General features: G+C 38.6%; 2 protein-coding genes across 2 annotated transcripts in view; one reads left to right on the forward strand and one right to left on the reverse strand.

Annotated features, from left to right (window-relative positions):
- The window catches only part of LOC107694522 (E3 ubiquitin-protein ligase UHRF2-like), a 31,622-nt gene extending 25,888 nt beyond the window's left edge, over nt 1-5,734 (forward strand). Inside the window, exons 15-18 of the mRNA XM_016494222.1 lie at nt 303-425; nt 843-941; nt 1,910-2,009; nt 5,331-5,734. Of these exons, the coding sequence (XP_016349708.1) occupies nt 303-425; nt 843-941; nt 1,910-2,009; nt 5,331-5,734 (726 nt within the window). The remainder of the gene's footprint in view (nt 1-302; nt 426-842; nt 942-1,909; nt 2,010-5,330) is intronic.
- An 8,939-nt stretch (nt 5,735-14,673) lies between these two features.
- The window catches only part of LOC107694551 (melanoma antigen recognized by T-cells 1-like), a 2,521-nt gene continuing 1,024 nt past the window's right edge, over nt 14,674-16,170 (reverse strand). Inside the window, exon 4 of the mRNA XM_016494259.1 lies at nt 14,674-14,755. Within this exon, the coding sequence (XP_016349745.1) occupies nt 14,687-14,755 (69 nt within the window). The 3' untranslated portion in view covers nt 14,674-14,686. The remainder of the gene's footprint in view (nt 14,756-16,170) is intronic.

Genomic DNA, 16,170 nt, shown 5'->3' on the forward strand with positions numbered 1-16,170 from the left:
GTGTCTGTGTGTGAGAGTGTGTGTGTGTGTGTGTGTGTGAAAAAAACATACAAATAAAATAAACATATAATGTGTCTGTGAAAGCTTTGACGGGAAAAACAATAAAATGTTTGAGATGGCTTAAATTTAACACTGAAACTATGCAGTAAAATCATAAGAAAAAGAACAAAGTTAAAATACAAATAAGTTATCAAAACTACAGTAGCTGCTTGTGTAATATCCGTCATGTCACTCATATTAATGCTGTCATATCTTGTGTAGCGCAGTGTTGAGTGTGAGCTGTGTTTGTTTGTGTGTCTCAGTATCCCCCCGGTTATCTGGAGGCCATGGCCAATAAGACGAAGCGCGAGGCGACGGTGCGATCGGTGGGCGGCTCGACGCGTGGCAGGAAGAGAGGACGACCCCGAACCACACGACCGTCCAAGGCACTAAAATAACTAAAACTAAAATCGAAATAAAAATGAAAAACTATACAGACATTTAAAGAAATACTAACTAATAAAAATGTTAAAAAATTACTAAAACTTTAACTAGTGGAAAATACAAAAATAAAATTAATTCAAAATATATATAAAAAATTAAATTAGTTTCTTTCAGTTAGTTGCTAGAAAATCAAATTAAATAAACTAAAACTGAAATACAAAAAATAAGAACTATATAGACAAAAGAAAAATGACATAAACGTGCAAGAACGTTTCTAAAAATAAAACTTTAACTAAAATTAAAATCGAAACAAAATATAAAAATAAAAGTAAATCCAAAATATGAATAAAAACTATAATAGTGTTTCAGTGATAGTAAAATAACGCAGTGCTGATGCATGACTTCCTGTTGTCCTGCAGAACTTCCTGCGTAAGGTGGAGCAGCTGTTCATGTGTGTTTGCTGTCAGGAGCTGTCCTTCCAGCCCGTCACCACCGAGTGTTCACACAACGTCTGCAAGGTTTGAGTTAAACTCATCACTACAGTCATGTGTGTGAGTGTGTGTGTTTGTTTGTGTGTGTGTGTGTGTGTGTGTGTGTGTGTGTGTATATAAATTGTTAATAATTCATAAAATTATTTTATATAAATAAATTGAAATAAATATTTCATAAACAATTGTTTAATTATAATTATGTAGTTAAATATTTATTAAATAAATAAATATAAAATAATTATATTTTGCACAAAAGAAGCCTAATTTTATGATAATTTGCATTGTGACGCACTTATAAACACATTTTATCCCAAATTCTCATGAATTTGTCCAGATGTTTTGGTTTTGAGTTATTTTTTATTTCTCTTTAGTCTCAATGATTTTCAAGTCTAATTACTGTTTAAAAAAAAAGAAAAGATTTTTGTTATTAAAACAAGCATAAAATTAGAGGCAGTTCTACAAATACAATGTGTAAATGCTTTTAACATGTATTGTTTTTATATTTACTTTTAATATTTAAAATATCAAAATACAATTTAACACAAAATAATTTATCATTTTTTATGCATTATATTAATGGCATAAAATGTGTTTAAACGTAATAAAAAATAATGTCACTATTTAGAGTATCTTAATGGTCCTTAAAATAGGCTTCATTTTCTTAATGCAGAATATAATTCTTTGTACCTTTGATTCATTTCGGAGTGAACTGAGTCAAACGTGTTCTTGACGGGAATCGAATGACTGAATCTTTGATCCGCTGCTCTAATGAAGCTGAAAGCTGCGGTGAAATGGAGAATCAGTGCGAATCTCTCCAGATCTGCTGATGTTTCTCCATCTTCAGCTGGATTGTCGTGACAGATGGAGCGAATCCGCTGCTCAATCATCGTGAACGAGATCCAAAGCGTTCATCTGTTCCCTGTTTGTTCCCTTCGGTTGTTTGTTGCTCGGCCTGTTCGTCTCTTTTCGTGGTGATTTCTGCTTTTGTTTTTCAGGAACTGCAGATGTACGATGTTTATCTGCTCGTCTGTGACGTGTGTCATTCCCACAGCGATATCCCGTCTTTGATTTCCAGTGCTGGCTTTCCTCTCGTCTGTGATCTTGGCTGTTTTCTCTCACGCTCTCGCTCTCGTTTCCTGTGGTGTTTTACGTTTTATTGCACTTACTGACGATGAGAAATGAGATTGTAACGGAGCCGTCGGTTTATTTTCCTACCTGTTTGACTTTCACCGTTCGCTGTTTCAGTGTGGCTAATCTGATCTGCGGTCCCGGCAGAAACATCGCTTCGAATCGTGATTCCGAATTTTATACATGGTATAATACTTGTTATGTACTTATTAAATATTTTGATTCCAGAATCGTCGTGTGATTGTTCTTCAGTTGTCTGTCAACGTGACTTCAGATCAACATTTAATGGAATGTTGTTTCATGACAGATCTATGGAAGCTTGTTTCCAACGTGGGACAAAAAGATTAAAAAGGTAATTGTGACTTACCTTATTCTTGCAAAAATAGTCAGAATTGTGAGAAAAACTCAGAATCGCGCGATATAAACTCAGAATTATGAGATATAAACAGATATAATCTGATATAAACTCAGAATTGTGAGATATAAACTCAGAATCGCGAGATATAAACTCAGAATTGCGAGATATAAACTCAGAACTGCGAGATATAAACTCAGAATTACGAGATATAAACTCAGAATTACGAGATATTAACTCAGAATTGCGAGATATAAACTCAAAATTGCGAGATATAAGCTCAGAATTGCAAGATATAAGCTCAGAATTGCGAGATATAAGCTCAGAATTGCGAGATATTAACTCAGAATTGCGAGATATAAACTCACAATTGCGAGATATAAATTCAGAATTGCGAGATATAAACTCAGAATTGCGAGATATAAACTCAGAATTGCAAGATATAAACTATATAAACTCAGAATTGCGAGATATTAACTCAGAATTACGAGATATTAACTCAGAATTGCGAGATATTAACTCAGAATTGCGAGATATAAACTCAGAATTGCGAGATATAAACTCAGAATTGCGAGATATAAACTCAGAAGTGCGAGATATAAACTCAATTGCGAGATATAAAATCAGAATTACGAGATATTAACTCAGAATTGCGAGATATAAACTCAGAATTGCGAGATATAAACTCAGAATTGCGAGATATAAACTCAGAATTGTGCGATATAAACTCAGAATTGCGAGAAAAGTTAGAATTGAAAGAAAGTGTTGTGTCTTAAAGTGAAAGAATTGTGAGATAAAAGTCAGAGATAAAAAGTAGAAAATACTTTATTTTTTATTCTGTGGCAGAAACAAGCTTCCATAGAGATCAGATCTAATATTTAGGTTCAGATGTTTAGACATTTTTTTTTTCTTAATCAGGGAACATAATGTAGTTCTTAACTGTATTTCTTTGAAAAATCAGCTTTATCTCAATTTCTCCTAAAATTCCTTAAAAGAAATCAAACAGACGGTTAAAAACACAATGTATCAGTTTAGCAGTCGGTTTTGTGAATTTCAAGCATGTGTCTTTTACAGAATAATTGAACCAAATGTACAATATGTGTATATGTGTGTGTATTATGGTCTGGTTACTATGGTAACCGTGACACCAGCAGCTGAAGCATCTGTTCTCAGTTCAGCTGATCAGAGCCCATGGATGCCATGATCAAGGTCTACAGACACTTACAGTGTTGCCATGGCAACCACAGCTTCCACCCTAACTACCATGGTTACTGCAGTTTCTACTGTAACATCACCAATGAATGTGGGACACTACTCTAATTTTACTGTACCTGTACTACGGTAAGTGGTTACCATGGTCAGTTGTTTACTCCTACTATGGTCAGATGAATGAAGGCCAGTTTCACCTTCCATTTCCAGTGCGATGAATGAACCCGAAGTGACTTCAACTACAATTTCATCTTCTTGACTCAAACTTGAGACGTTTTTACACAAAAGTAGATTAGAAATTCAAAGTAAGTTTATTTCTGCAATGATAACTGGAGTCACACCAGGTCATATCCATATTCAGTGCATACTGTGCAGCATGTAGTACGCAGTGCACTATCATACTTCAGTGTTTTCTAGTGTCTCTGATGGACACTGGAGACATCTAGTGGTCACTGAGAGCATCACGTGCCTGGTCGATGACTTCACGTGGACATCAGTATTCTTCATAAAGAAACGGAAGTCTTTTATTTTGTAACATTTTAATTTTATGTTTTATTAAAATGTTACAAAATAAAAAATAGACTTCATTTTCTTTATGAAGAATACTGACATGCTGAATCATCATGAAAATATAATAATTAAGGGTAACACTTTACAATAAGGTTCATTAGTTAACACGAACTAAATATGAACAATACTTCTACAGCATTTATTAATCTTAGTTAATGTTAATTTTAACATTTACTAATGCATTATTAAAATCAAAAGTTGTGCTTGTTAACATTAGTTAATGCACTGTGAACTAACAAAGAACGACTGTATTTTCATTAACAAAGATTAATAAATACTGTAACAAATGTATTGTTCATGTTAGTTAATACATTAACTAATGGAACCTTATTGTAAAGTGTTACCTAATAATAACAATTTTCTATTAGGCCTAACAGATTTTAAAATGTTACCAAATAAATAAAATGACTTTAATTTTCTTTATGATCTGTAAAAATGTAAATATGAGCCAGGATTTTTCTTGACAGCTTTTGTGGGATTCTCCTGAAAGATTTCAGACTTTCTGCTCAACTTGAATTCAGTTCTGACTTCTACAATCTGAAGCATCCTCATCAATAATTCACATGAACACAGAAATAAACTCTGAAAGCTTTACTGGGAACATATGGTTGATTTTCTCAAAGATTATTTTGGGAACAGTAGGACAGAATGTGGGAGTTTTAGGTCAAATAGAACTAGAATATTCACACGTTCATGTTTCCAGCCTGGAGGGTCAGGAGAGAATGGAGAGACGAATCAGGTTTCATTGCTTTTCTTCTCGTTGTAATAAAACCAGGTATTACCATGGTGCTCAGGCGAGCCCTCCCGGGTGTGAGAGTGAAATCGAGGCCTAGTGCGGGCGGTTTAATGTTTCCCTCGACAACATCGAACAGCGCTCCGGTAATGTCGTGAAAACTCATGAAACATTAACATGATGACGAGAATGAAAGGTTAACGCATTTAAGAGCTGGTTAATACACTTTAAATGAGTTTAAGCGGATTGTTTATGGAAATGCATTCAGTCATTAGTTAATTAGTATGCTTATAATGGTCCTAGGAAGAACAAATTAATTGGTTTTTTTGTTTGTTTGTTTCAAACAGGCTCCATCAGGAACAGCAATGGCTTCTTGTTATGACAGATTGACGTTGCTTGACAAATGATGCTACCTGTGCAGGTGAGCGAGGCCCTCAGCATCACGGCAGGAGAATGAAGCTTAATTCGGACACATGTGAGAGCGCACACGCATGTGCACCCACATCACATGCCTCCCCGGACATGAACCCGAACCACCGCTTGACCTTGACCTCCTGCAACGGTTCGACTGACCAATCAGGGCTGGAGAATCTCACGGCATACTTGGACGACGGGGACGATCTCACGCCCGAGATCCAGCAGGCCTTCAGAATATTTCAGAGCTTCCTCTCAGAGAAGCATAAGTCCATCACGGCGTTCGTGTCAGATTTCAGACTGATGCTAGAGAACTGTTACCGCTTTCACGGCGTCGATCACTGGATCTCCAAACAGGCCCAGAAACTGGAGATCATTCTAGAACAAAAGCTGACCTTGTTGTCCAGGTGATAAGAAAAGCCAACGACGAGCAGAAGTGGAAAGAAAACATCCATCCCAATTCATCTGTTTGCGTCTGTAGAGTTTTTTCTCTTTCATTCACCAAACTTTAGTTTCTTTCTATATTCTGAAGGTTTGTTCATGGGTCAAAGACGTTAAGATGTGCGCATCAAAAGAAATTTACTAAAGTGATTTTATGTCCATAGAACGCACATTAAATGTTAGTAAAGTGTCTACTTTTAAGGTTTCAAATAAGTTTTTGGAGAATAAAATGTTGCGTTGGTTGAAATAATGTTACATTGTCATTCAGTGTAACACAATATTTATGTAAAAATTCAAACAACATGCTTATTCTGACGTGTACATATTAAAATATATAAAAGAATAAGGGAGCATATTAAATTTTATTGTGTTTTAAATGAGTAAAAAATTCTTACTGACAAATCGGCCAAACCTAGGATAGTGGCACATTTAAAAAATGTAAAATTACAACTAATTAGTATTTGGAGTGAAAGTAATTAGTCTTTTAATATGTCATAAATTGATGTTTGTTTGTTGTAAATATGCCTGACAAGATTGTTACACTGAATGACATTTTAGTGATTCTTACTGACAAATCGGCCAAACCTAGGATAGTGGCACATTTAAAAAATGTAAAATTACAACTAATTAGTATTTGGGGTGAACGTAATTGGTCTTTTAATATGTCATAAATTGATTTTTGTTGTAAATATGCCTGACAGGATTGTTACACTGAATGACATTTTAGTGAGCGTCTTCTAAATCGGGATAATGTATGATATTTATTTTTTGCTCAGAAAAACAAAAACAAAATTGCAATTAAATTAAACAGAATTTGTGTGTGTGTGTGGGTGTGTGTGTGTGAAATACAACAATTTAAAGCAGTATTACACTTATTGCTTTTATGCTTAAACCATTTTTCTTCTTTAACCCTCATATTTCATTCACAGATTTACACATGTTACTCCTAAAAAAACATGGTGAAAATCTTTCTGCTGACAGTATTTTCTGATTTATGGAGGGATAAAAAGAGAAATCTGTAATATATGACAATAAAATCAAACAAGAATTATAAACCTGGATTTATCTAATGATCACATGTACTGTAAATGTATGATTATTACTGCATTTTTAATTAGATAATACCTCATTTGCATATTTAAACAATTTATGATACAAAAATTGTTTGCGATTCTTAATGTGATTAGAATTATTTCTAATTTAGTATTTAGTATGACACTGAAGACTGGAGTAATGATGCTGAAAATCCAGCTGCGCATCACAGAAATAAATTACAGTTTAATGTATATTAAAATAGAAAAACATTATTTTACATCATAATAATATTTCACAATATTACATTGCGTAGAATTCTTTTAATAAAAACACTTTCTCTCACCACTTTCATATTGTTTGGTTTGGATTTTTGTTGTTGATCTCAATCTTATTTTCAAAACATCAAGCGTTTTATAGGCCTTAAAATGTTCTGCATTTCACAGATGATTTGCATTTATTTTCACTCATTCAGCAGACGCTTTTATAAGTAAATATGAACGTTTCAGCCCAGCATCCCATAATGCATCTGTAAGCATGGCTTGCTGTTTATTCGGTCCGACTTCCACTAGAAGGCAGCAGATATTCAGTTCAGCATTTGTTAGAATTTATTACAACGTTTGAATAATTAAAACCACACTCATTTAAACATAGACTCAACTGAACCTGTATTTAAAAAATGCTTTACAGTATAAATTCAGTACCAGTGCATGTAAATAAAAACAAATATAATAAAACGTTTGTTTGCATTCTGTAGTTGGTTTGCTCCAGTCTGGATGATCTCAGAGTCCTGATCAGTAAAACAGAAGATAACTAAATGAACTGGACGGCAAAAAGAGATCTGTTAGTAAGAGAGGGAACATAAACATACATGCATTTAATATTTATATGACAGTGTTTTATCTGTGACTTTTATTGATGCCACTAAATAATGACTTTATATTTTTTGTTGGACAAATAATTTCAATGCATTCAATATAAATCCTGAACTGTGTGGATATTTAAAGCAAGGCATTTTAATGTGAAGTAAACATTTCGATGTGGCCAAAACAGGTTTGTTTGCATGCATGCATGCATGATATCAATTTGATATTTCCAAAATCCAGTGTTTAATATAGCAACGTTGTCTTAGTGACTGAAGACTTAAAGACTGATGTGTATGTGATGTGTGTCTTTGTGCCGTATTTCAGGGACGATGGCCAAACAAAAGAGCCGCCGTGAAAGAGTTGCACATCACACTTATAAGGCTGCTAAATGAGCTGTTACCATGGGAACCCAAACTCGTCAAGGCCTTCCAGAGGAACAGGTAAAGGAGTAAACATGAGCCTACTTTGAGTTTGACTTGATTTACCAGAGTGCATGTTTGAAAGCGAACTCATTTTACCTTGTTGCACTGAAACCACATGCTGAATATAGATGGGAAATCTTAAATCCGTGCAATCATATTTTTTCCCCTTTGAGAATCTTGACGTTGTGGTTTTTCAGACTTCTCCATTTCAGTCTTGTTTTCGATCAAAGAAAGGTTTTCTCAAGCGATCTGGGAGGTGAATTTGAATTATATCCAAGAAAGAGCTTTCCATTGTAATGCGCAGTGACTGATACACCTCGCTGCATTCAACAGGCGCCTAGATGTTTTCTTTTTTTCTTTTCTACCTTGAGGCGATGTTTTCCTGGCAACAGGGCTTTGAGAATTCATCCCTGTCCTTGTCCTCAACACAGCGCGCTTGAAAAAGGAGTGTGACGAATAAAAAAAAACACCCCGAATATGAGAACTTCATCAGGGAGCAGATGGATACAGAAGATACTGGGGAAGTTGCATGCAAAGATGAATTGTTATCCGCAGAGACAACAAACAAACTGGAAGAGAGTGAAGTCAAAATGGGCAGGACTATGAAGGAAGATTTTGAGATCACAGGTGAGTCAGATAAACATTTGAAACAGCTAATTTTACCAATTGCATGGACTTTATGTAAGTTCTTAGCAGTGCAAAGAGAAGAAAAAACAGTACAAGCCCTAAAGGATTGTTGACATTCTAATGCATAACTAACCAAACAATATGAAACTAGTTGTCTGATGAATTTATTACAAGGAAGTGTTTCAAATATCCTTGCTTTGGTTGTTGGAGCAGCACTTTTTTATCTTTCAATTCCTCAATTCCTGTTTTCCATTTTCCAAATGCATTCAGTGATGTTTGTTTTGACTGATGCATGCTGACTTTTTTTGGCAGAGAATGTAAATCACGAATCAAGATGTCTATTCGACAGACCTGATGTTGCCATGCATTCATCAGAGCTTGGACCCTTCACACGCAGTTCAAAACAGCACCAAACTGGTGCATTCAGTGAGGAACTGAGTCCGTGCAAGAGAGGAAAAACAGACCCAGAGAGCTCTTTGACATCTGATTTTAATGTGGAAGTTGCATCCAGGGAACATGCAACAGCGAACCCACGAGCTTCAGTGTTGCTTGAGCCTACGAGTAGCTTTCAGGGGACTTACAAACCCATCCAATCATTGCTGGCTAAGAGTGTTGGAAACAAAGTGACCTTAATAAGTCATAACAAGACAGCATCTGTAACTCTGCCATCTGTCCGAGTATCCTGTCCACCTACGCCACACTCTGAACCTGTCTTTGTCTCAGAAACACTTACAACAAGTACGACATCCACAACCGAAAGCACTGGACAGGTGGTGTATAAGACGGCAGGAAGCGTGGGGCTTCTCAGGAAAGGAAGTACTTTTGTAAAGTTTTCAGTGCAACCAATATCAAATCAAAAATCAGGGGAGAAGGTGATGCAACAAGTCGTTATCCTGCCTTCAAATCTACTGATTCAAAGCACTGGGAATAAGGCAGCCCAGACCTCTGCATCTGTCCCTAAGACGACAACGTACTTGTCCAATGTTTCAGGGTTCACCATACCGGAAAACAAGGTTCCTGTCCAGCCGGTGGCACCTTTGAAAGATACCAGCGCTGTAAGAACACCATCTGCTGTAGTTACTCCCAGTTTAAGGACCTTAATGACTGTTGGTGTGCCTAAAAAGACTACTGAACCAAAGATGGCCCTCAATAGATCAGCCAGCAGTGGGCCGACCAAACCTTACTCTAAACAGGAGCTCAGGACAGTGTGCATTAGAGACTCGCAATCCATCCTTGTCACTACGAGAGGAGGCAACACAGGAGTGGTGAAGGTTCAGAAGTCGGAGAGTGGAACGGGGGCTTTGCCACCCAGCCCGGTTTTTACAATCTCGCCGCAACTTCAAGCCTTTCTGGTGTCAAAGTCTTCCACGTCCACTACACAAGCTGTTTTGGCCACCTTCGCTGCTAAAGCTTTACCTGGAGTCACTCCTCAGTCACTCTCGAACGATGTTGTTCCAGTCAGCTCGTCTACTTTTATGGCAGGAACTGTCGCTCCTTTAACCTTGAATCAGATTTCCAATAACGGTACTACAGCCAAAACAACAATCCCTGGTAAATCTGCATTGCTAGCCACAAGCAAAGGCAACGATAGTGTCCTTATAACTGCAAAAGATGTCCAAGGTGCTCAGCAGAATACGGTCTCTAAATGTGGACTGAAGCCCCCACAAAAATGGGCTTTACCAGGAAGCACAACTCCACACCAATCGACTTTCCAAAAGGTTTTCCTGGTCACACCTTCATCAAATATCCCTTCAAAGGTCACCACTACTACAGCAACCTGTACCGTGCCAGGATCACGGGTCATGTACTTAAGCAACTCAGCACTTACCATTCCAAAAGTGGCATCACTTTCAGAGGTTAACATTTCTTCTACTAGTACACCAGCGTTGAAGGTCATTCCCAAGTTGGGGACGACCTTATCCTGCACTTCTTCTGGTACAAGCATCCAGAGCATCAGTGTCCCAGGGTTAACATCAAGAATACTTGGTACAAACAGGAATATGCCATCAGCGACCAACGCCTCTACGAAAACTACACCTGTGATCGTCTCCAGAGTACCTGCAACGTCAACCTCAGGTGGACTCCAGATTGGTCCAAAAAGCTGTTTGGTTGCAAGCAGAAGTCTGTTAGGGAATACTGAAAGTGCTCCGAAAGTATCTGGGACTGTTGATGGCAAAACACTCACATTTTCAACTCTAGGCACCAGCCACATGGCTTCCTCTGCACTTTTGTCAGTTGTAAAACCGGATGTGCCTCCATCAGTTTCAACGTTAAATTCTCTTCACTGTAAATCAGGGTTATCGACTGGCAGCTCTACTTCAAATACATCTTCTTCTTATTTGGGAAGCCTGATTACCAAACACACTATGTTACCAGTTGATGTGGCAGCTAACAAGCAAGTGACCACATCCCTTTACACTTCATGCTCACCAATTAAAACGACAACCAATACCTCCTCTTCTGGAGTGTCCAGTTCTTTTGCATTGAGGTGCAGCTCTGCTTTAACTCCTCCAGTGGTCATGACTTCTGTGGTCAGTCCTCCGACCTCTACCACCTCTACCACAGTGTTCAGGAGAAAATAGTGATCAACACCACTGCCCCACTTGCCACTGGAACTCAGCTCCTGATCAATAACACCAGATTTGTTGTACCTACTCAAGGCCTTGGACCTGGCACCCATGTTCTGCTCATCTCCGACTCTTGTCCTGGAGGATTGCAAGGATCAAGTCCTGCTGGTCCTCAAGCATTGCAAGGGCCAAGTCCTGCTGGTCCTCGAGGATCGCAAGGTCCAAGTCCTGCTTGTCCTGTAGGATTGCAAGCCCTAAGTCCTGCTTGTCCTGGAGGACTGCAAGGTCCAGGTCCTGCTGGTCCTCAAAAATTGCAAGGGACAAGTCCTGCTGGTCCTCGAGGATTGCAAGGTCCAAGTCCTGCTTGTCCTGGAGGATTGCAAGTCCTAAGTCCTGCTTGTCCTGGAGGACTGCAAGGGCCAAGTCCTGCTGGTCCTCAAAAATTGCAAGGGTCAAGTCCTGCTGGTCCTCGAGGATCGCAAGGTCCAAGTCCTGCTTGTCCTGTAGGATTGCAAGCCCTAAGTCCTGCTTGTCCTGGAGGACTGCAAGGTCCAGGTCCTGCTGGTCCTCAAAAATTGCAAGGGACAAGTCCTGCTGGTCCTCGAGGATTGCAAGGTCCAAGTCCTGCTTGTCCTGGAGGATTGCAAGTCCTAAGTCCTGCTTGTCCTGGAGGACTGCAAGGGCCAAGTCCTGCTGGTCCTCAAAAATTGCAAGGGTCAAGTCCTGCTGGTCCTCGAGGATCGCAAGGTCCAAGTCCTGCTTGTCCTGGAGTATTGCAAGTCCTAGGTCCTGCTGGTCCTGGAGGACTGCAAGGTCCAGGTCCTGCTGGTCCTCGAGGATTGCAAGGACCAAGTCCTGCTTCCACTGTTCCTAGAGGTCCAAACAGTTCAGCTACCTACACCGTTCCTTCAATTGTGCAAGGTGTGAGATTGGTAACACCAGTCAGGCTACCCTCTCCAAAAGTTGGACCTTCTGATCAAGTCCGTCAGCAACTGAGCACCAGAACTCCACTGAACGTGTCTGGCCCTACTGCTCTCTCACAAGTGGCACAAACACTGCGTCCTGGTGTATCTTCAGACATTGTGAGACTTCCTATCTTTCAAGCTTCCAACGTCTCAGTTACAGCATCACAAGGTATGACCGGGTATCCCAAAGAAACCTCTTTTCCTCAAGAAGGTTTAATAAGCACAACGTCTCCAATGCTCTTGCAAGGAAGACCAACCCAAAACCAAGTGGCGCCAGTCATAGCACCAGTGAAAGCTGCGATTCCAAGGCATTCGCCAATGGTAACCGTACCACCCATGAGCAGCACGATATCTCGGATGCAGAAACTTCCAGTTGCAATGGTTCCACCAATCGGTGGTCCAACCAACGTCAGTCCAGCCACTCCTATTGCAACCGTTCCTCCCTCTATGAGCACGGTCATAATGACACATTGTCCACCTATCAGAGCCGTGCAACCTGGGACAATCAGAAAGCCTGTTATTTTACCCCAGCCACCACAAAGTCAAAGCATGGTTCTTGTACAAGTTCCCACTCCTAGTAAACTGTTGTTGAGCCCAGATGGTGCCGTCTTAAATATCGTTCAAGCGTCAGCCTCAAGCGTGCAAGTGGTAGCTAAGCCAATGGCCGCTCAAATGGTTAGTTCATCCTCAAGTAGCTTTACTGTACCTATTTTAAACACAAGTGATCCACTGAGAAAACGAGATACACTGGGGAGACCTGATCACTGAAATGGTTCTGGAGGTCATCTGTTTTCCCGTCGTGATCACAGAGGATGGTCTGTTCAGTGTTTTGCGTCTTGTTGAGTACAAGTGGGCTTCCTTCTGGTTCCATTTCTCCCCATGTTGAGAGGCTGAATACTAAATATCTATATTAATATTTTGCGCATTTTGCTCTTTACAATACATATTGAGGAGAAATTGGTTACCCTTGGAGTTGTACATAAAATTGGTTTCGCAAAGAGAAATTTAGAGATTTCAAATGGCCAGTAATGTAGATAACAGTATTTGTTTGGCTGACTTTTCTACTCCATTTGTATGCAAAGGTTTGAATGTTTTGTAGTATTTTCCATTAAAATTATCCTGTAGAACAGTCTTCAGTCTATTTAAGAGTATGTCTGGCTGATCTCAAGCCTGCGTTAGTGCATTCAGGCGTTTAGGTTGAGTATTATCAGACATTATCTGATAACAGTTTTGTGTTTCCTCTATATTCATGAAAATAAACATATTTATGACTGAAGTAAAACATTGGGGTACCGTGCCTATTCTTTGAGTTTATTAAACATATTAAATCAGAGATTCCCAAACATTTTTGTCAGCTAAACCCATTTGACCTCAAATATTTTCTTGAAGTCCCCCTTAGTTTTTATGATATAGTTTAACATTTTTCCAGTATATAAAATCTAAAAATATTTCTATGATTTTAGGAAATGCTTTATTTTGATTTAGCATATTTTTTAATGTATATTTTATTTATGCAATTATTAGCCCCTGCAGTTCCTTCACGAACCCGTTTCGGAAACCCTGTATTACAGAACAAAATATTACAAATGCATTTTTCACTTGAAAGGGGTAATGAAACTAAATGCAGTATTTTAATGTTTTATTCTTTTGTATTGAACGGTTTGCGCAAAACAGCTCCTGACACTGCAGTGATGCCCTTCACTGCATAAGAAGCTCAGTATCTCTTCATAGAAACTTAGTTTGCCTCGTATATGTGAGTCTGAGATTTCCCAAGTCCGGTGTCTGGAGCTCAGCGAATATGTAAATAAAAGTTTCATTACAGGTGTTCACTTTTACAGTCAAGACATTTGGTAAAGAAATACAGACATATGTTTGATAAAGATTAATTATTAAAAGTAAATAATCAGTAACAGGTAATTAGAAGTGTACAGAAATAAACTGCGAAATCTCTATGCTTCTATCTGACGACATTTAAAACAGTATAAATCTAAAACTGAGAACATCTTAAACAGATTTAGGTGCAAATGACCTTTTCTTTTTAAATACCTTGAACTAAAACAAAAACTCTATTGGATTAAATTAATATTAAACTTTATTAGCCTCATGTCTGATGAATGACGTTGTGTTTAAAAGGCACTGTAGTGTCAGATGTTAATAGTCCACATGCTTTGGTAAGATTCCTGTATACCAGAAAAAGGCCAGCGTTGGTCCTGGAGAGCCACAGTCCTGCAGAGTTCGGCTCCAAACCTAATCAAACACACCTGAAGAAGCTAATCAGGGTCCAAGAGTTAATAGAAAGCTACAGGCAGGTGAGATTTAATCAAGGTTGGAGCTAAACTCTGCAGGACTGTGGCTCTCCTGGACCGACGCTGGCCACCATCGCTATGTGACCGCTCATCCCACAAACATTACAGGAATCCTCAGATTTTCCTTAGTTTGTGTCTTATGGTGAGTAAGGAGGAGGTGAAGGTCCGGAGGCGATCTTATCATAGGCCGGAGGAGCGTTTGGAATCTGGAAGAGAGGAGAAACACTGCTTTAAACCACATCTAATGTGAGTAAACAAAAGTGATAATTTGATGGCTTCTGTTCAGTTTTTAATTCTACAGGCTGGTGGTACTAATAGTTTTGCAGTATTTCAGAATGAAAGACTTTCATGGATTGAAAGGCTGATATATTTCTGAACCTTTGGTCTGTTCATGAGAACAGCAGCTCAACACACACACACACACACACTCACTCACTCTCTCTCACACACACGCGCACACACTCAAACACACGCTCTCTCTCACACACACTCACACACACACTCACACACATACATGTTGTGTTTCCATGTTTTATGGGGATATTCCATAGGCGTAATGGTTTTTATACTGTACAAACTGTATATTCTATAGCCCTACACCAAGCCTACCCCTAAACCTACCCCTCACAGGAAACTTTCTGCATTTTTACTTTCTCAAAAAACGAATTCTGTATGATTTATAAGCTTGTTTCCTCATGGGGACCTCAAAAATGTCCCCACAAGGTCAAAATGTACTGGTATTACTATCCTTGTGGGGACATTTGGTCCCCATAACGTGATAAATACCAAGTACACACACACACTCACTCACACACACACACGCTCTCTCACTCACACACACACACGCTCTCTCACTCGCTCTCACACACACACGCGCTCTCACACACTCACGCGCGCTCTCACACACACACGCTCTCACACACACACACACACGCTCTCTCACTCGCTCTCTCTCACACACACGCTCTCACTCGCTCTCTCACACACACTCACACACACACGCTCTCTCACTCGCTCTCACACACACACACACACGCTCTCTCACTCGCTCTCTCTCACACACACGCTCTCACTCGCTCTCTGAACACACACATCCCGGTCATTTGTAATCCTCACATCACGACTCATGACGCAAACTAAAGCCTTTCTGCCCTGCAGCAGGTCACATGCCTCCTTTGAGGAATTCTGGGTAATAAGAGCTTGGTTAAACTTATTCTTTGAAACCAAATGTGGTAGAGGAAAAAACACAGATGTATTCTTTGTGGACGCAATAAAAAGACTAATACAAGTGTTTAAGTGTATATATAAATTTATTACTAGTACATTTTTAATAAGTAAAATTATATATATAATAAAATTTAATGTTTCTCACTTAACTATATATTATATTTCTCAGTTTATTATATTATATTATAAAGTTTCTATTTAGGCCAGATTTATAATACTGTTTATTGCATTGCATTGCAAAAAAAAAAAAAGTAAAATGCAATTTAGTAAATACAATTTTTGAAGTGTTTTTATATAATAAAAAATAATGGTTCTGACTTATTAAAACAATTTTCTTATTACTAATATACATTTTATATTATATTATATAACATCACTAATCCTCAAACCCGTG

This window comes from Sinocyclocheilus anshuiensis, unplaced genomic scaffold (assembly GCF_001515605.1).
Source record: "Sinocyclocheilus anshuiensis isolate Anshui unplaced genomic scaffold, SAMN03320099.WGS_v1.1 scaffold1031, whole genome shotgun sequence".
NCBI lineage: Eukaryota > Metazoa > Chordata > Actinopteri > Cypriniformes > Cyprinidae > Sinocyclocheilus > Sinocyclocheilus anshuiensis.